This window comes from Mesoplodon densirostris, chromosome 3 (assembly GCF_025265405.1).
Source record: "Mesoplodon densirostris isolate mMesDen1 chromosome 3, mMesDen1 primary haplotype, whole genome shotgun sequence".
In the NCBI taxonomy this organism is placed as follows: Eukaryota; Metazoa; Chordata; class Mammalia; order Artiodactyla; family Ziphiidae; genus Mesoplodon; species Mesoplodon densirostris.
Window position 1 is genome coordinate 118,432,513 of NC_082663.1, and position 21,399 is coordinate 118,453,911.

The following is a 21,399-nucleotide window of genomic DNA, read 5'->3' on the forward strand; positions in this document are numbered from 1 at the left end:
ACAGATCTGATTTCATGGCTGATGGAACAGTAGTAGTGGGTTCCAGAAGACACAGTTATGTTCTCAACCTTTACTGCTGATCATGTGACCTTGGACAGACTGCCTGTCTGCCTCAGTTTTCCTAGTTTGCCTTTTTTGTGTACAGAAAGAGTACTTTTTTTTTTTTGCGATACGCGCGCCTCTCACTGTTGTGGCCTCTCCCGTTGCGGAGCACAGGCTCCGGACGCGCAGCCTCAGCGGCCGTGGCTCACGGGCCCAGCTGCTCCGCGGCATGTGGGATCTTCCCGGACCGGGGCACGATCCTGTGTCTCCTGCATCGGCAGGTGGACTCTCAACCACTGCGCCACCAGGGTAGCCCAGAAAGAGTACTTTTGATAACTCTTACAAGTATGCACTGTAAACTAATTGACAGTTACATTTATCGTTTTTAAAGTTTGATTGATTACCTTATTAAACATCTCAAGTCAATCTTATAATATCATGTTCCTTTTATAGAGATGACCATTTAGCAGAAATTTGAGGTCCACCCCCTTTTTTAAAAAAAAAGTTAATGGATTGGGGCTTCCCTGGTGGTGCAGTGGTTAAGAATCAGCCTGCCAGTGCAGGAGACATGGGTTTGAGCCCTGGTCCGGGAAGATCCCACATGCCGCAGAGCAGCTAAGCCCGTGCGCCACAACTACTGAGCCTGTACTCTAGAGCCCGCAAGCCACAACTACTGAGCCCGTGTGCCACAACTACTGAAGCCCGCACGCCTAGAGCCTGTGCTCCCAACAAGAGAAGCCACCACAGTGAGAAGCCTGCACACCACAACGAAGAGTAGCCCCAGCTCGCTGCAGCCAGAGAAAAACCCGTGTGCAGCAACGAAGACCCAACGCAGCCAAAAATAAAATAAATAAAATAAAATAAATTAATTTATTTTTTAAAAAGCTAATGGCTTATTTGCTATTCATAGTTGAATGGAAAAAATTGTTTGTTTTACTCCATCACACAGTATGTTTTCTGATGTATTTTTCATTACTAATACCATATGTTAGCCATGAAGTTAAGGGTTTGCCATTATGGTTGTGAGCTATGGTTGTGAGGGTGGATGTAAATATATTTAATTTACTGTGCTTCTTCCTTCCAGTTCCACTTATCGTTTGACCTGATACAAATTTAGAATGATATCATGCTAGCTGTAGAGGCATGAAACTGTTTAAGAGGAACTGGGGAGGGAGGGAGAATTTGGAAGGAGGGGGTTATGGTATAAAGAGAGATTAGAGTTGGGGATCAATTGGGGGATTATTACAGTGAGGTTAAGTAATTAAATTTAAAATTATAAGACTTTATGCTTGTCCATTTGAATGTAGCTAATTATTGAAGAGTTTTGATTCATTTAGGTGGGCTATAGCTTTAAGAATGTACTGTAAGTTCATCCTGTTTGGCTTACTCTGGGCCTTTAGTTCTTCCCACAGTTCTTTCATTTACCTCAGGTTGATTCACTTTTCCATTTCCTGTAGCAGCTGCTTCAGAGTTTCTTCCACCCTCCTCAAACCTTCATTTCTATTACCATCCCGTTCAGTTTTTAGGAGAGCTTCATTTACTGCCTCTGAGAAAATAGATTCTCTAGCTATGCTAAACTTTATACTGCCTGGAAGCCTCTTGCTACCTCTGCTTTCACTTCTCATCTGAGGGTACAAGAACTCCATGGCTCTCACTTCCTCCTGTGGTCCTGATTATGTGTGTTCCTGTCTGTGATCTAGAATCTTCATTCTTTAGTTATGTGTCTTTGGTGTCTTTTTGCCTCCTTTACCCCCTCAATCTGTCTGGAACTAATTCACATAGTGATAAAAGATAGTATGGGAGTGCAAGCACTATTCTAACCTCTCTCCTAAACATTGGGTTTCATATCCACAGTAAGCCTGGGAGGTACATAGAGGCAGTCCTCACTTTGCAGTGTTCCAGTATGCACAAATTTGTTACCACAGTTTCATAATACCAGTTCCCCAATAACATGGTTCAAATTTTAGTATATTAACTGAGTGATTGTATACAGTACAGACTTTACTGCTAGCTCTGAAGTGTACAAATCACTACATAAATAACAGGTCTGAATCACGATCACTGACCAATCATGTCTCTTCTTTCAAGGTCTGTTAGTGATTGATTGGTCACTGCAACTATTCAGTTCATGCAAAGTGTGTAGTTGTGTTGCCTCCTTGTCTCTCAGTGGTAAACCCACGTGAGCCATTTTATAAGAAGAGATCATTGAAAGAGGGAATTTGCTAACAAAGATGAAAGTACAGCAAAGAAAGAAAAAGTGATAAATCCAAGTTACAGAAGAAATAGCTGACTGGAAATGTTGACACTGCTGCTGTTTAAGAGACTTTAGATATGCAGTCAGAGGAACTTAGTGAAGGCAAACTTATTGACATAAATGAGAAAAGTAGTTGTGATGGAAAGGATAATGATGTCCAAGAGAAAGTGATGTCATCAAAACCTTCACATTAAAGGAACTCTTGGAGATAGTTCATAACATTGAAAGTGCAAAGGAAATGTTGGAAACTGATCCAAACGTAGAAAGAAATAGGATAATTGTGAAGGGATAAAAAAGATACTCTGTATCGTGTTGAAAAAGGTAAACATTGTTCAGAAACTACTTTTGAGTAGTTTTCTTACAAGGAAATAAAACATTTTCATTCTCAGTGTTATTATCATAATGTTTTAAGTTATGTATTAAATAAATATTAGTTGTACTATTTTTGTTTAATTTCCCTGTATATTTATAATCAATAGTAAGGAGGTTTTAACCTGTTGACAAAAAATTTTAAAGGTCACAAGGCAATTGTAATTTTTCCCATTGATGATTAAGATCACATTGCATTGTTCAGTTTGTGTGATCATTTTTACAGACCAGCACTACTGTGCAAAGTAAGGATTACCTGTATTATTTGTTATACAGCTGTGGAAACTGACCTGTGTAGTGGTGAAGCTACAGTTTCTGTCTGATTGTAAGTTCATGATCATACTCTCTTCCATTATACTGCTAATCCTACAAAAAATAAAAACAAAAAACAAAAGAATTTTCTTTAGTAGGCCCTTGACTTTTCTTCTTAGTAGCAGACCAAATTCTTGAAAGAGCAGTTTTATTTCTAACTTGTTCTGTTATCCTTGTAATCTGGCTTTTGCACCTACCACAGAATCGCTCTTCATTACCTCCATGCCAGCCACACTGGCTTTCTTGGTCTTCCAATATCATTTTAGTGTGTATCTGCCCTAGGGTCTTTGGCTTGGTGTTCCCTCTGCTTGGAATGTTGCCTTGAGTTAGCTAGCCACATTGCTCCTGTGCTGCCTTTTTCAAGACTTTCCTCAAGTGGTACCTTTTCAATGAGGCCTGCCTTGATCCCCCTATTTTAAATTGTATCTTATATCCCCACTCCCCCTGTCTTTCTTTCTGTCACTGCCCCTCCATAATTGATTTATTATGTTTATTATCTTTCCCTCTCATTAAAATATAAGCTCCCTGGAGCCAGGAATTTTTGTCTGGTTAATTTCTATCCCAAGTGTTTAGAATAGTGCCTGGCTCATTGCAGGCACTCAGTAAACACTTGCTGAAAGAAGGCATGGATGCCCTTGAGGGTCATTGGTGAACAGATTTGAATACTCAGGAAATGCAATGAAGATCTTTTCTCTGTCTTCTCATCTTGTTTTACCTAATAGTAATAATTTCTACCACCCCCTTATTGTCTCCTAATGCAAGGTAATAAAGTAGGCCTTTTATATGTCTTATTAGTTGACCCTCACAGCAAGTTATTCTCTAAGTATTACAGAAGAGGAAACAGGCTATGGAGTCCAGTCACATAGTAAGTGGAAAAGTCAAAACTCAAGCTTACCTCCAACTCCAAGGTGTGTGCATTTTCAGGTCACTGCATTTGATACTCTTATTTATCTTTTTATTTTCTGAGTCGTAGTAATTCACATACCGTAATATTTACCCTTTTAAGGCATACAATTCAGTGGTTTTTAGTATATTTACAAGGTTGTACAGCCATCACCACTATGTAATTCCAGAACATTTTCATTACCCTAGAAAGAATCCTCATACCTATTAGCAGTTAGTAGTCCTCACTCTTCCCTTCTGCCCCAGCCCCTGGCAACTGCTGATCTAGTTTCTATCTCTGGATTTACCTATCGTGAGCATTTCATATAAGTGGAGTAATATAATATATGGCTTTTTGTGGCTGGCTGCTTTCACTTGGCATAATGCTTTGAGGGTTCATCCATGTTGTAGCATGTACTTTATTCCTTTTTATGGCTAAATATTTCATTGTATGGATATACCACATTTTATTTATCCATTCATTAATTGATGGATGTTTGGATTGTTTTCATATTTCAACTGTTATGAATAGAGCTTCTGTGAACATTCATGTATATGTTTTTGTGTAGACACTTGTTTTCAGTTCTCTTGGGTATATACCTAGGAGTAGAATTGATGGGTCATATGGTAACTCTACATTTAATCTTTTGAGGAACTGCTAGACTGTTTTCCGAAGTGGCTGTACCATTTTATATTCCCACCAATTGGCTATGAGAGTTCCAGATTCCCCATATCCTCACCAACATTTGTTATTATTTGTCTTTTTTATTATAACTATCCTAGTATAAGGATAGTTTTATTTTAACATATCTTAGGTATCAAGTAATATTTAGTGATTTTCTTTTTATTGCCTTCATTCTTTTTTTTTATTCTTATTAGTCATCCATTTTATACACATCAATGTGTACATGTCAATCCCAATCTCCCAAATCATCACACCACCACCCACACCTCCGCCACTTTCCCCTCTTGGTGTCCATACATTTGTTCTCTACATCTGTGTAACAATTTCTGCCCTGCAAACCAGTTCATCTGTACCATTTTTCTAGGTTCCACATATATGCATTAATATACGATATTTCTTTATCTCTTTCTGACTTATTTTACTCTGTATGACAGTCTCTAGATCCATCCACGTTTCCACAAATGACCCAATTTTATTCTTTTTATGGCTGAGTAATATTCCATTGTATATGTACCACATCTTCTTTATCCATTCATCTGTCGATGGGCATTTAGGTTGCTCCCATGACCTGGCTATTGTAAGTAGTGCTGCAGTGAACATTGGGGTGCATGTGACTTTTTGAATTATGGTTTTCTCTGGGTATATGCCCAGTAGTGGGATTGCTGGGTCATATGGTAATTCTATTTTTATTTTTTTAAGGAACCTCCATACTGTTCTCCATAGTGGCTGTAACAATTTACATTCCCACCAACCGTGCAAGAGGGTTCCCTTTTCTCCGAACCCTCTCCAGCATTTGTTGTTTGTAGATTTTCTGATAATGCCCATTCTAACTGGTGTGAGGTGATACCTCATTGTAGTTTTCATTTTCATTCTCTAATAATTAGAGATGTTAAGCAGCTTTTCATGTGCTTCTTGGCCATATGTATGTCTTCTTTAGAGAAATGTCTATTTAGGTCTTCTGCCCATTTTTGGATTGGGTTGTTTGTTTTTTTAATATTGAGCTGCATGAGATGTTTATATATTTTGGAGATTAATCCTTTGTCCGTTGATTTGTTTGCAAATATTTTCTCCCATTCTGAGGGGTGTCTTTTCGTCTTGTTTATGGTTTCCTTTGCTGTGCAGAAGCTTTTAAGTTTCATTAGGTACCATTTGTTTATTTTTGTTTTTATTTCCATTACTCTAGGAGGTGGATCAAAAAAGATCTTGCTGTGATTTATGTCAAAGAGTGTTCTTCCTATGTTTTCCTCTCAGAGTTTTATAGTGTCCGGTCTTACTTTAGGTCTCTAATCCATTTTGAGTTTATATTTGTGTATGGTGTGAGGGAGTGTTCTAATTTCATTCTTTTACACGTACCTGTCCAGTTTTCCCAGCACCACTTATTGAAGAGCCTGTCTTTTCTCCATTGTATATCCTTGTCTCTTTCGTCATAGATTAGTTTGCCATAGGTGTGTGGGTTTATCTCTGGGCTTTCTGTCTTGTTCCATTGATCTATATTTCTGTTTTTGTGCCAGTACCATATTGTCTTGATTACTGTAGCTTTGTAGTATAGTCTGAAGTCAGGGAGTCTGATTCCTCCAGCTCCGCTTTTTTCCCTCAAGACTGCTTTGGGTGTTCGGGGTCTTTTGTGTCTCCATACAAATTTTAAGATTTTTTGTTCTAGTTCCCGTAAAAAATGCCATTGGTAATTTGATAGGGATTGCATTGAATCTGTAGATTGCTTTGGATAGTATAGTCATTTTCACAATATTGATTCTTCCAATCCAAGAACATGGTATATCTCTCCATCTGTTGGCATCATCTTTTTTTTTTTTTGTGGTATGCGGGCCTCTAACTGCTGTGGCCTCTCCCGTTGCGGAGCACAGGCTCTGGACGCACAGGCTCAGCGGCCATGGCTCACGGGCCCAGCCGCTGTGCGGCATGTGGGATCCTTCCAGACCGGGGCATGAACCTCTGTCCCCTGCATTGGCAGGTGGACTCTCAACCACTGCGCCACCAGGGAAGCCCCTTTTCTGTATTTTCTTAAACACAGATTACGTACATTTATCATTTCATCTTTTTTTTTCTGCTTAAGATTTCATCATAAGCTTTAACATTTTTTCCCATATATGTGTTAATATTTGCATAATAGTCAATTGTAGGCTTTACCATAATTTACTTAACTAGATGCTTGGTTGAGCATTTGAGCTGTTGGAAGTGTTTTGCTATGAGGAAAATGAATGAGTCAGTGACTGAACATACCAGTGAGTTTCTGTTTGAGCTATATGCATTAGGTAGTTGTGATGGTTAATGAAGTATAATGGTCCTACATAATGGTTGCTGTGTTTCTGTATCATTCTGTGGATGTGAGGGTAGATTGCATTAGATCCATTTTTTTTCTCCCATTCAAATCTTGAATTTTTTTTTCCCACTAGGATACATATAATGGTCCTTCTTGGAAAGGAGTATTATTAGATCAATGGAAAGAAGTATTTTTAAGGCTCTTGGTACATAGTGCTAAATCACTTTCTAGATATTGTGCTTTTACCAGGAATGTATGAAGGTGCTTTTCTTAGGGACGGCTAGAAAACAAAACCAAAAAGACAACAAAAAAAATCCTTAAACTAAATTCTGCCCATGAAATATACAAAGTTTGAATTATTTTTATTTTTTAAAAATGTAGACCAGTTATTTGGTTCATTCTGCTGAGTTTGTTTTTCTGTTCTGTGAAACAGGCGATTTGATGAAGAGTGCTGCTGGAGAGTTTGCAGATGATCCCTGCTCTTCCGTGAAGCGTGGCAACATGGTTCGGGCAGCTCGAGCTTTGCTCTCTGCTGTTACCCGGCTGCTTATTTTGGCTGACATGGCAGATGTCTACAAATTACTTGTTCAGCTGAAAGTTGTAAGTATAGGCCTACGTCTGTAATTTGTTCTATCACAGCGAGGCTGCTGCTGGCCATACTTAGTTCAACATTTCTTAGAGTTTGGTTTGGTTTTGAACTTGGTTTACCTAAATGGACCAGGAATGTTTTTAATTTCCACTCACTCCTCTGTTCCAAGTGAACATCATACTGGCTCTGCTGTGAACCTGTGTTGTCTTTGTTCTAATAAAGAATTTGCAGAATAGGTTTTGTTTTGACTCCTTCCCTTTTTGTGGTAGTGATTAAACATTTCCTTGTACCAGCAGAGTTCCAGAGTTGAGAAATCAAGATATGTTAAATTGTATCCTTTTAGATGGAAGTCACAATAATGCTGTCCTTCCCCACCTCCCATAAAACTCCCATGTAGTAGCTGCTCAAATGTTTGAGGGCCATGTAAATTGAAGAGGAAGTTTGGATTGCTATGTGAGTAGCTGTCGAAAGGAATAAAAAGTTCTAGATCTTCTTTATGTACAGACTTGTATTGTTGAGAATTTTTCTTTTGGGGGTGTGTGTTTTATAGGTAGAAGACGGTATCTTGAAACTGAGGAATGCTGGCACTGAACAGGACTTGGGAATACAATATAAGGCCCTGAAACCTGAAGTGGATAAGCTGAACATTATGGCAGCCAAAAGACAACAGGTACAACCATGATTTGGGGATACATTTAAGTTGCTTATGTTATTACCTAGTGGGAAAAATCGATTTTACCTAAGTTTTCAAAAGGTACCAATATCTCTCTCTGCTAATATAGTTCCATTAAAATATTTAGTTTATGATGTGTCCTTTCAGTATTGTTAATAAAGTTAGTATTAAGTTGTATTCATGTTTTGCTCCTATTTTGATTCCTGTGAAAATTTTACTTTAGGTAGCTTAGCAGTTTGTGATAGTGTCTGGAGAAGTGATAGGCTTTTGTTCTGTGTGTTCAAGGATGAACTTGAGTTGGTGGTGGAGTTTAATTCAAACTTTTAAAAACCTTAAACCAGTCAAAACATATTTGAATTACTTCTATACCAGAAAGTACCTCCCCCTCCATATTTTGTAACTTTTAAAGTGTTTCTTACCATTCAAGTAGTTTTCATAGTGTTAGGAATTTGTGTTGTGTGGTATGTGGATCAGTGTTCTTATTTTTCCAGCCTTTGCTACCTCTTGGGCATTTTGCTGTTGGGGTGCTTGAACTCTTCCCTGTGCCCTTCCTGGATGCTGTGTGTTAGATGTGTGTTCCTTAGGGAGCATGCATGTGTCACCATCCAGCTCTTAAAATGTTCCATAGTCTTGGTCAAGCTTGTGCTATTCTTATTTTTATTTTTTATTTATTTATTTTATTTATTTATTTTTTTTTTGCGGTATGCGGGCCTCTCACTGTTGTGGCCTCCCCCGTTGCGGAGCACAGGCTCTGGACGCGCAGGCTCAGCGGCCATGGCTCACGGGCCCAGCTGCTCCGCGGCATATGGGATCCTCCCAGACCGGGGCACGAACCCGTATCCCCTGCATCGGCAGGCGGACTCTCAACCACTTGCGCCACCAGGGAGGCCCTATTCTTATTTTTAAAGAGCACTGAGAAGACGAATTCTTATTTTTTTTTTAAATTAATTAATTAATTTTTGGCTGCGTTGGGTGTTCGTTGCTGTGCGCGGGCTTTCTCTAGTTGCGGCGAGCAGGGGCTACTCTTTGTTGTGGTGCTCGGGCTTCTTTTGTTGCGGGGCACGGGCTCTAGGCGCACGGGCTTCAGTAGTTGTGCCGCACAGGCTCAGTAGTTATGGCTCACGGCCTTAGTTGCTCTGCAGCATGTGGGATCTCCCTGGACCAGGGCTCGAACCCGTGTCCCCTGCATTGGCAGGCGGATTCTTAACCACTGCGCCACCAGGGAAGTCCCGAATTCTTATTATTGTTAGCCAATACCTGTATTGGTTAAAATAGTTTATGCTGCAGTTTACAGAACACCCAGCTCCAAAACTGCTTGAACATTGAGGGGTTTATATTCTCACTAATTAGAAGCCCCAAGTTAGGTTAAGTGAGTTCAGGGTTGTTAAATTTAAAGGCTTTGCAGTATCATCAAGCATCCAGTTTCTTGACATTTTCCAGCACTGCCATCTTCAATGTGCCTGGCACTGGATGGCTGTAGAAGCTCTAGATATGACATTTGCACGCATCAATATGTCCAGTGAGAAAAAAAAAGACTGTTTCTTCCATATGTCTCTCGTTATAAGCAAATGATCTAGAAGCCTCTAACAGATTTGCCCTAAATATGGATTGTATAACATACCCATTCCTTACTAATCATTGGTAAGAGGAAAGCAGTTAACTCTATCTGACTCAGAGTAATGAAGATCTGCCTTCTTGTCTGTGATAGGGGTAGCCTTCCTGAGAATAGGAACATTCAGCAAGAACTCTGAGGAGTTCAGGCATGAGGAACATGGGGTCAATACTGTAAATGTCCAATATATGACAGCCTCAGCTTTGGAGACTTCAGCTTTCATTTGGTTACATTTACATTAGTATAAAATTCTACCCCACAGGGTTGAGAGAATTAAATTAAAGAATGTGTGTGAAGTATTTAATATAGTGCCAGACATTCAGTAGGCCCTCAGCAGTGGGCAGTTGGTGAATAGTAGTTATTGCTCATATTTTAAGCTGTAAGGTGTGATCAGATTGAATCTGTACATATGAGATCCTGGTTTTACATTTCCAGTACTTAATATTACACATGATAATATAGCTAGATTTGTTGTATTGCCTGAGTAATTTAGTTAGTGTAGGCTCAGTGTGCTTTTATCATTTGTCCTTGTGTTGGCTTATATTTCCATCACATAAATCACAAGTAGTTTTTTCTTTTTGAATTTTTGAATTCTATAGGTTCTTATTAGGTATCCATTTTGTACATATTAGTGTATATATGTCAGTCCCAATCTCCCAATTCATCACACACACATACCCTGCCACTTCCCCCGCTTGGTGTCCATATGTTTGTTCTCTACATCTGTGTCTCTGTTTCTGCCCTGCAAACTGGTTCATCTGTACCATTTTTCTAGGTTCCACATATGTGCGTTAATATATGATATTTGTTTTTCTCTTTCTGACTTACTTCACTCTGTATGACAGTCTCTAGATCCATCCACGTCTCTACAAATGACCCAATTTCTTTCCTTTTTATGGCTGAGTAATATTCCATTGTATATGTGTACCACATCTTCTTTATTCATTCGTCTGTCGGTGGGCATTTAGGTTGCTTCCGTGACCTGGCTATTGTAAATAGTGCTGCAATGAACATTGGGGTGCATGTGTCTTTTTGAATTATGATTTTCTCTAAGTATATGCCCAGTAGTGGGATTGCTGGGTCATATGGTAATTCCATTTTTAGGTTTTTAAGGAACGTCCATACTGTTCTCCATAGTGGCTGTATCAATTTACATTCCCACCAATAGTGCAAGAGAGTTTTTTTCTTTTTGCTGGGGCTGACTGATCCGAAAAAGAATTTGTTGTATGATAGTATGGTAATTTTATAAATATGGCAAGCTGGCCAAATTATGTTCACAATTTATTTTACTTAACATTCTTGATATAAGTTCTCTTTTGAATATGTGAAATGAATGTTAGTTATATTTAAAAAATAAAGTTTGGTGAATAGTCTTACTGTCTTAAAACCTAGTCTGATTTTGACTTATGAAGACTTACTTTTTTTTTTTTTTTTTTTTGGCGGTATGTGGGCCTCTCACTGTTGTGGCCTCTCCTGTTGCGGAGCACGGGCTCCAGACGCGCAGGCTCAGCGGCCATGGCTCACGGGCCCAGCCGCTCCGTGGCATGTGGGATCTTCCTGGACCGGGGCACGAACCCGTGTCCCCTGCATCAGCAGGCGGACTCTCAACCACTGTGCCACCAGGGAAGCCCCAAGACTTACTATTATTTGAGGAAAGTGAGAACATTTAGACTGACACTATTGCATATCTTTGCAAAATGGTGGAATAAGTAAATTGATGATGTTCTTGAGATAAACAGAATAATAGTCCAGAATTTTGTATACTACTGGAGAAACTTACTGGAAAGTAATGCTGCCTGAGTTTTAATTCATTGTGCCATGAATCCATGAAGAGTTCCTTCATAATCCCTGATGTATTTTTTTTAAAAAAAGAGAATTTCAAACATTTACAAAATAAGATGTCATAAAAATCTTGAAATTATTAGTTAACATGCCAGATGATCTTCTGTTAGCACCTCCATGTCTGTTTTCTGCCCTTGGTCACCCTGCTCTCTGCCCCAGGGACCTGACCTGTCTGGACTGCATCCAGGGGCTTCTTTGCCCTCTGGCTTCTGGTTGGGTTGGCCACTGGGAGCGCTATTAGGAGATCAAAGGACAGTGAGGATAGGGTTTTATCCCTCCCTGCTGGTTGCCCTGGGATGCTAAAAGTCATAGCCTCTCTTGGGTGGTATTCTCCCCACACCTCACTTCCTGGGTTCTGGTTTTGTCTCTCTGGGCCTAAGTGCCCTAATAGCCTGTGGTTTTCCTGTACTTTGCCCATACCTTTTGTAGCATAGTCCCTAAACCATCTTTGAATTGCCCAGCTTGATTTTACCATCTGTTTTCTGCTGGTATCTTTTTTTTTTTAAATTTATTTACTTATTTATTTGTTTGTTTGCCTGCGTTGGGTCTTAGTTGCAGCACTCTAGTTGTGGTGCATAGACTTAGTTGCCCCACGACATGTGGGATCCGTTCCCAGATCAGGGATTGAACCAGCGTCCCCTGGTGGGAAGGTGGATTCTTAACCGTTGGACCACCAGGGAAGTCCCTCTGCTGGTATATTGAGTGATACATTTTAAAGTTTGTCTTGGGTTTGTAGTATGTCATGGTCATTTATAGTTTTCCTTGGACCTAATTCTTTAACCTTTAGCCTTAGCCTCCTATCATAGAATTTGTTGAATAGGCTGGCTGTGGGTGCCTGTGTGCCTTCTGATCGTAAAGTGACTTTTTATAGGGCCTGGGCCTTGGTGTATATTTCTATAAACTAGTGCTGTTTTTGGGAATTAAACTCAACTCATTTTATCCTAAAGTACCAGCCTGGTGGAAATTTCATTCTCTCTTTTAGATACTGCCCATTGGCCTCCTTCAGTTACTGGTCACAATTTTGCATGTGTGTTTTCTGGCAGAGTTCCTCTACTGCTGTATGCTTAGTACCCTAGACTGTTTTCTCCTGTGACCTTTCCTTCTCTTCCCAGGTGTGGTATGTAATAATTTACCTCCTCATCAAGCCTTTTATATTTGCAGGCAGCCCTAGTCCAGAAAAAGGGTGTTTCCTCAAGAGCAGTATTTGGATGTGATGTGTGTACTTGGATGCTTTAGCCTCCCTTGTACCATTTAAGCAGCAGCCACCCAGTGAGGAAATGTTGAACCTTATGAGATCTGCAGGCACTCTGGGATTTACCTATTTGTCTCTAAGGTTTTTCTGCAACGTGGCGTGGGGGTGAGGATGTTGCTGAAAATAATAATGAATAACTTTAAAAAGGTGTTTACTATGTGCTAAACACTGTTACAGTTCCTTGATAAACATGAATTTAATTTTTACAAAAACAGTATAAGGTAGATCCTATAATTGATCAGATATTAGTTTTTATAGGTGAAGGAACTGTATGTAGCATAGAGAGGTTAAGTAATTTGGCATGGACATTCATCTAGTAAGTGGTGGAGCCAGGTTTTGAACCTAGGCTTGTCTGGCTCTAGAGGACAGGGATTTTGTTTAAACTGCTACTATAATCCCTAATGCCTAGAACATTGCCTAGATACAATAGTGATCAATAAATATTTGTTTAACTAAAGAGAGAATAACCCATTTTGCTGTACTGCAGATCCATCCTGGAATGGGATTCTGTGTGTGACCATAATCTGTTAGTTTCTTGGGCTAGAATATTATTTGCTGACTAGAAGTTTTGAATTTCTATTAGGCTGCAGGCTCTTATTTGACTGTAAGGGTGAATTAGATGGCAGAGGTAAGGATCTGCCAGCATCCACCCTGGTTCCTGTGAAGAGGACTACCTCTGCCTTACATTGTCAACTCTGCCTCCCCAATATGCTAAAGATGGAATACTTTGATGTTTACAATCTATCCACCCAGGTACATGAGCTTGTTGATATAGGTTTGGTTAAAATGTCGTGCTTCTTACCTAGTCTGTGAACTCTTTCATGATTATTTTTCTGAAAGCCTGAACAGACAAATTGGTAATGGATAGTACTGCCACTGTTTTATGTGTAAATCACCTGTACTGGATGGGTTTGACCATGGACCATTTCTTTAAGTATAGTCATTTGAATCCAAGAGAAGACATCTGATCAAAAGTATCTATGGGGACTTCCCTAGCAGTCCAGTGGTTAAGACTCTGGGGGGATCATGGAGTTCGATCCCTGGTTGGGGAGCTAAGATTCTGTATGCTGTGTGGTGTGGCCAAAAAAAAAAGTATCTATGGCTACAGTTTTACATTGTTAAGAGGCACATGAGAGGAAACTTTCACTTGAATTTCCAGGTCTTGGTTAGAAAGTGTTATGGATTGCTTAGAATTTAGCTTCTGTTTCTTGGTCACTGCCTGTGATCGTTGGTTCAAATTATGTTGAAAGGGGTCATTTCCACTTTATGTTTTCTGTTTGTTCCTGAGTCTGTTTGAAATATAACTGGATTGGTCAAATTGGTGAATCATGAAGGCTAAAGTAGACCAAGGAACTCTGTAATTTTCTAAGTAATCTATTACACTGCTAATAGCTCACTTTTTTTTCACTAATCTGGGTTACTTATCAGGACTATATATCTTGAAAAGAATTCTTATGATTGATCATTATTATAGTAAGTAGTGCTGCCTTGTGATAGTGTCTATTTTCCTATCTTAACAAAACCTAGTTTCTTTGTCCTACGGCAAAAGCAATTCTAAAGAGAGAAAATAGAACACCTTAGCAGTTAGGACAAACGATGGTGGCTGTCATTTTCATCATAGATTAAAATATATCCCCCGTACTTGTAAAAAGAAGTCTATCAAAGATACATTGTGATGAGGGCAAGACATTTAGAAAATGCCACACAGAACATGTACACTAGCTGCTTACGCATAATGGTGAGCCCTAGACCTTTGTCACAGTTTATGAGTCTTGAAATGATCGTCGACTCCTCTAAATCCATGGGGTCCTATTTCTGAGTATTGAACCTGATGTAGTCTTTGGAAAGGTAGGAGTTTATCATACCAGGCCAGGCAGTGGCTTTAGGAAAGTCAGATGTTGAATAGTAATTTTGGCACCTATTATAACTTTAAGTGACCACAAGTGTCTTTGCTAACCTTTACAAGAGGCTGTACTGATATCTAGGTTATAGATACTTAGGGAGAATGCCAAAGTTGATTGCAAAACATTTTATAAAACAAAGGACATTATTAAGTGCTTAAAGGCAAATGCCTCCTTAGAAAACTTAAAAGTCCCTGAGGTGTTGGTGAGGGCAAGACATTTAGAAAATGCCATACAGAACATGTGCACCAGCTGTTTAAGCATAATGGTGTGAGCCTCAACCCCCTGTCATAACCTGAGTCTTGAAATGATCACTGATTCTCAAAATCCACAGGGTCCTGTTTATGAATATTTAGCCTAATGTACGGTGCTACAGGGCATTTGGAGTGCTGTGTGCTATTGCTTGCAAATTCAGATTCCAAATGAGAAAAGAATTCTAGGAGGAAAAGTAAGCTGTCATATTATACAAGGTTTGAATAAAGATGCAAACCTAAAACATATAGTGAGATGAAGTTTCAGGAAAAGGGAGGAGGTTTGGTGTTCTAATGCTTAATCAGGAACTCATTTAGAAAGATGAGCCATTAAACAGCTGTCAGACTTTAAGTTGAGTAATTGACTTTGGCCTTTCTAAGTCAGTTTTCTCTTACTGTTTGTACAAGTAATACTCATTTTAAAAACATTTAAATTTGTACTCTAGGATTCAGTTGGTGACATTAACATTGAAATTCTAGGATCACACGTAAAATAGAGTTGGAACAGTTGGTGGTCAGTTATGGTTATCACTTATATTTCTCTTCTGTGGTGGCAATCCACATTTACTGAAGACTTAGTTTTCTCTGAGTAATTGCAGTAACATAGGGGTACCAGAAATACCCCCTTTCCATCTTGCTTATTATTGGTATCACTTAATTGTCACTTAGCATATTCACCCGGTTTACCAAGTAGATGCTGGTAGTTGAAACCATGTTAGGAACCTCAAATCCTTTTAACTCTGAATTATAATTATGGGGTAGAGGAAATTGAAAAAGGACAGTTTCACCTAAGACTACATATCTATAGAGTATTACAGTGAAATACAAACCTTTTGGATTAAAGTCATGGAGTCCATGAGCCTCAGCTTTATGCCTTAATAAACCGGGTCCTAAGGTGGTCTTTGGGATGTGGGAGGGGGGAGATGTTCTGTACTTGGGGGAACAGCCTGCCACATCCTCACCTGGCTGGTTTGAGTAGTTTGTGTATACTTGTGGTATCCCATCCCAAATTTCATAAAAATCTTTCAGTGAACTTTTATAAGTTAATAAAAAAGAAATCCTCAATAAGTTTTCCTGTGTTTAAATGTGTCTCTGATTTTTCTATTTTGGTTGGAATAGGTACATCCATCTTTATAAAGTTGTAATCAAGATGCTAGTCAGTTTTATGTTTTGTTTTTTATTTAGTGCTGTTCTAGATGCTTTACATGCATTATTCCATTTAATCCTCAAGACAATTGTAAGAGAGGTAATATTATTGCTCCTATTTTACAGAAGGTGAAACTGAAGATGGAGAGTTTAAATAGGATCATAATAGTAAAAATTAGAGCTGGAGATTCAAATTCAGGTCCATGTGTTTTGGAAAAGTTTGAACTCTTAACCTACTAAGCCATACTGCCTCCTTTGTGATGAACTTTCAAGCCAGGCTGTTAATGAAAATATTGTCTAATTAGTAGAAATTCTAACTTTTCAGAATTCACTGACAAATTTTTACGAGTAGGACCCATATTCTTGTTTTACTCTTGTAGGAACTGAAAGATATGGGCCATCGGGATCAGATGGCTGCAGCCAGAGGAATCCTGCAGAAAAACATTCCAATCCTCTATACTGCATCCCAGGCATGCCTACAGCACCCTGATGTCGCAGCCTATAAGGCCAACAGAGACCTGATATATAAGCAGCTGCAGCAGGCGGTCACAGGCATTTCTAATGCAGCCCAGGCTACTGCATCAGATGATGCCTCCCAGCACCAGGGTGGAGGAGGAGGAGAACTGGCATATGCCCTCAATAACTTTGATGTAAGTTATACTTGGGAGGAAACTACAGGCTCTTGACCATCCCTCAAAGTTAACAGATTTCTGGGGAAATGTGATAAAGGTTTCTCATGAAAGCTCAATTTCTACTTAGATTTGTAGTCTAAGTTGAAAGAAATTTTATGAACTATCAGTCTACTTGACCTTGACTTGGCCTAAAGCATTTTATCTTTTCTTCCCCCTCCCCTTCCTCTTCCCCTTCCCTTCTCTTTTCTTTTTTAGTTTTAAACTTCTGAATTCTTTTATGCAACTTGTGTTTCCTATGAGGTCATTCTTTGGTGAAGATATGAATTTGGTTCATTTCAATCAAGACTTTAACCTTCTGGTAGATATGAAGCTATGGGAGATACAGAGGCAAAGCTCACTTAGGCTCTGCCCTCCGGGGGCTCACAGTCAGTGAGAGATACAGACACATCATAAGTGACTACAGCAGAAGTGCTGTCCTCTTAATCTGACTTGTCTGCCTAGATACACTTCTCTTCTCAATGACTAAATAATAGACAAAATTTAATCAAGTGGAAGCAAATTTAGGATGAAAATACTTCCTTAGCATAATGCCATATAACTACCTTTTATAGATGATGCCCCAGATCTGTTCTGTATATATATTCTGTGTACACACTATCCTATGTATCAACTTTAATCTTAATTTTTTGGGTTGTGTTTTATGGTTTTAAATTCCTACCCACAATGCCTCATGGCTTCCAGTAGATGGCAGCAGTTTTAAGATTTTTTTAAAGTGGTTTTTTGTTTGTTTGTTTTTTTAAACCAACTGTTATGTTATTATTATTTTTTTAATTAACATAAGGGAAAATTGCCTTCCAGGTGACCAGCATCCTTTCATTAGCAGGAGTGCTTTGAGGTATAGAATCAATATAATGGAGTGCATTTTAACAGTTTTTTCTGGTCTTTACTTTTCTTTCCTTTGTCTCACCCCTTTACTTTGTCTTGGGTAAAGACAGTGTTAAGCCTAAAGACCATGATGTTAGAACTAAATTTTTACCCTGGAGCCTTAAACATCAAATGACTTTATGGCAAATTCTTAAGATATATCTTACAATTAACTGGCACTGTTGTTTTTCCCCTTCAAATTTGGCAGTATTAGGTACTGCCCCCTTCAAGGCAGTACAGATTACATTTTGCCCTAAGTTGAGTAATGTCTATCAGAGGTCACTTAACCTCTTAAGATTCTAGTGAAACTTCATTCATAAAATGACAGGGTTGGACTAAACGGTTACAGGTCTGTTGAAGTTCTATGACTCTATGTTAAAATTCTTTGACCATTCATTCTTCATTCCTGTTGGTCATTGTGAAGAAGATGTTGTGTATTCAGTTTTTTTTTTTTTTTTTTTTTGCGGTATGCGGGCCTCTCACTGTTGTGGCCTCCCCCGTTGCGGAGCACAGGCTCCGGACGCGCAGGCTCCGGACGCGCAGGCTCAGCGGCCATGGCTCACGGGCCCAGCCGCTCCGCGGCATATGGGATCCTCCCAGACCAGGGCACGAACCCGTATCCCCTGCATCGGCAGGCGGACTCTCAACCACTTGCGCCACCAGGGAGGCCCAGTGTATTCAGTTTTGACCAGAGAAATACTGCAGTAACTTAATCTGGTAAAAAAATAATCAGCTAAAATGTAGGTTAATAATAAACTGAAGGAATTGTATGTTTAGTTTTGAAACTGACGGTTCTTTGGAAGGGAAAGAAGACGTGTACTTATTGGAAAAGGGCAAGCTTTTTTTAGAGAAAAAACTTGGCATTTAAACTGAGATCAATAAGAGCATAGTTCTTATAAAGAAAAATTAAAGGCAAAATATTTGTACACGCATTTATTGGTGTAAGGATAAATTGTATCAAGTGGAGAAGTTTGAGGAAGGCCAGTAGATCTTGTCCTGGGGGTGTTGATGTTTGACCTAGAACCTATAGCTTACTTGTGACCTGACCTCACTCATCAGTGGTAAAGCTGGATTTAAGTGGAGTCAGGGGAGTGAAGGGAAGACAGAGGAAGGATTTATTCTTTTTCAGGCAATTGTATCTCAGAGAGTGGCTTTGTTGGGACAGATTGCTGTCATCTCTTACAGAATACCTGGAGGTCTTTCAGCAAAGAAAGTCTCTAGTTTGGAATTAACAGGATAAATTTGAGCCTGAATTGTTTATAAGCTTTAATGAAATGTATAAGATGAAGAAAATTGAAATTGATTATAAACTCATTCCTTTCTGAAACTTAGAAGACAGAAGTCAGTGTTTTGTTTTTATTTATTTTTTGTGGTGAAACAGTTCTGCTAATGTCGTGTAGCAGTTTTATACTCTACATAGAAAAGAACAAGAGTGCTAATGTTTATTTTCCTTGTAATTCTCATTTGGTAACTTACTATTACTGCATAGGCTGACCTTTAGATGTTCAGATTAAGTAATGTGAACATGATTTTTATGCCGACATATTTCTGTTTGCATTTGTGGTATCGTACCTTATTCAGGCCCTGTTCCACTGGATAGTATTGCTTCCAGCGTCTTCTTTGAGAAGTAATCCACCACAGGCCAACTTGTGTGGGATGCCCCTCATCTGCCAAGAAGTATAACTTTGTTTCAGGAATTGAAATTTTTGTGTTATATATTGGTGTTCCTAATCAACACTTTCCTCACCTTCTTGAATATTGGAGGGAATAGAGATTACACTAGCATTCAATAATGTTTCCTTTGCAGAAACAAATCATTGTGGACCCCTTGAGCTTCAGCGAGGAGCGCTTTAGGCCTTCCCTGGAGGAGCGCCTGGAAAGCATCATTAGTGGGGCTGCCCTGATGGCTGATTCATCCTGCACACGTGATGACCGGCGTGAGAGAATCGTGGCAGAGTGTAATGCTGTCCGCCAGGCCTTGCAGGACCTGCTCTCGGAGTACATGGGCAACGTGAGTAAGAGGAATTTTCTATAGCAGATATTGGATCTGAGGTGTTTTTCAGAACTTTTCTTTGAAGTAACAGGAGTTTTCCATAATAATTGTTGGGTCTTAACTATACATGTTAAGAGGTGTTTTAACTATACATGTTTTAACTATACATATCAAGTATGTTTTAACTGTATATGTCAAATATGTTTTTAACTTCTTGACTCTCGGGTGGAGTAAAATTTTTCAAGGAATGGATAAATGGCTTTCTGTAGTGCACCCTTTCTGCCCAACTTTTTGGTGTGAAAAATTTTAAACTTACAGAAATCATATAATGAACACCCATCTACCCTTTACCTAGATTCACCAATTAACATGTAAACACATGTGCATGTTTGTGTGTATAAATATATGCATGTATATGTATATATACACATATACAACCTTTTTATTTTTATGAAACATTTGAAAGTAAGTTGCAGACATTGTATTGCTTCGCCTCTAAATATTTCAGCATGTGTCTACTAGGGATAGTAACTTTCAGTACCCCTAAAATTCCATTATCACATGTAGGTGGCCATCTAATTTTGGGCAAAATGGAATGCTGAAAATATTCATAGTTGATGAAGTTATTTGAATGAGCCATGTGCAGTGCTATAAGAGTAAGTAATTGCCAAGTAGAGCTGTATTAGGTGAACTGAGTAGTGTTTTTTAATTTTTAAGGTTTGTGTTTAAAAACCAGTGCTGTGAAATTGGATACCTGACAATTTTTTTGCCGTAGAAAATACTGTATCTGTTGATTTCTTTTCGGTATTGTTAATGTCTTCTTTTTTCCTTCCCTAATACTTCTTTCATTCCAGTTATTTAATGCTGGTTTAGGGTTAGTGTAGTTTAGACCTTGTACGCAGCATTTTACTGTGGCAAAGAAGGAATAAATTAAATAAAAATTATATAAAATCATTTTAAAGGGAAGAAGGACAATGCAAATTAGTTATCACTAGTGATTTTTCCCTATTTAATAGTTTTCATGAAAAGATCTTTGGTGCTTTCTCATTTGTTCATTTGCCATATATCTTGTTTGTTCACTTATATTCTTATATAAGTGAACATATAATGGTGAGTCATGATGGAATTCCTAGGGTGAAGATGAATGCTTTCCTGTGTTTATCTGGTTTCTACCATATTGTGAAATTAGTGAAGCATATTGAATTCTTTTAAGCCATTGCCATGTTTTGATCGTATGCAGTCTACCTCAGAAAAATGAGATTAGAGACTTGGTTAAATCAAATGGAAGAAGCGGTTGATAAGTCACATTGAAAATGTGGGACACATTTAAAAACCCATATATAAGCCTGAAAATCAGAAAATATAAAAAATGAATAATTTGAAGACTGGCTCAGGGAAACTAAGACTCATGGCATGTATGTGAATCAGTTATCTACTGTCGTGTGCTGAAGTGGTATGAAAGTGTCCAGTGCAGTTATGATTGGGAAACCACTTTAAAAACAGCCTTTGTGGGGAAGAGTATGTGATAAATCTGTTCTCATTCCCCTATACTAGAGTTTCCTAACCAGTCTAAAAGATATTCCTTGAGTCTTGGGGTTGGTCAGATCTTGGACTAGTCATCTCTGATCATGAGGTACCTCCTAGATTCTCCCCAGAATGCCAGACAAATAGTACTTTCTATTTTGTGCCATGGATGTAAGTATTGGTGGGAGATACTCATTTATACTGAAGATATGGAGACCATAACAGCACTCTTATATAA

The 21,399-nt window shown here is 38.8% G+C and overlaps 1 protein-coding gene across 1 annotated transcript in view; it reads left to right on the top strand.

Moving 5' to 3' along the window:
* CTNNA1 (catenin alpha 1) overlaps window positions 1-21,399 on the top strand; it is a 175,822-nt gene that overhangs the window by 45,650 nt on the left and 108,773 nt on the right. The window contains exons 4-7 of the mRNA XM_060093424.1: window positions 7,256-7,422; window positions 7,962-8,081; window positions 16,469-16,738; window positions 19,452-19,655. Of these exons, the coding sequence (XP_059949407.1) occupies window positions 7,256-7,422; window positions 7,962-8,081; window positions 16,469-16,738; window positions 19,452-19,655 (761 nt within the window). The remainder of the gene's footprint in view (window positions 1-7,255; window positions 7,423-7,961; window positions 8,082-16,468; window positions 16,739-19,451; window positions 19,656-21,399) is intronic.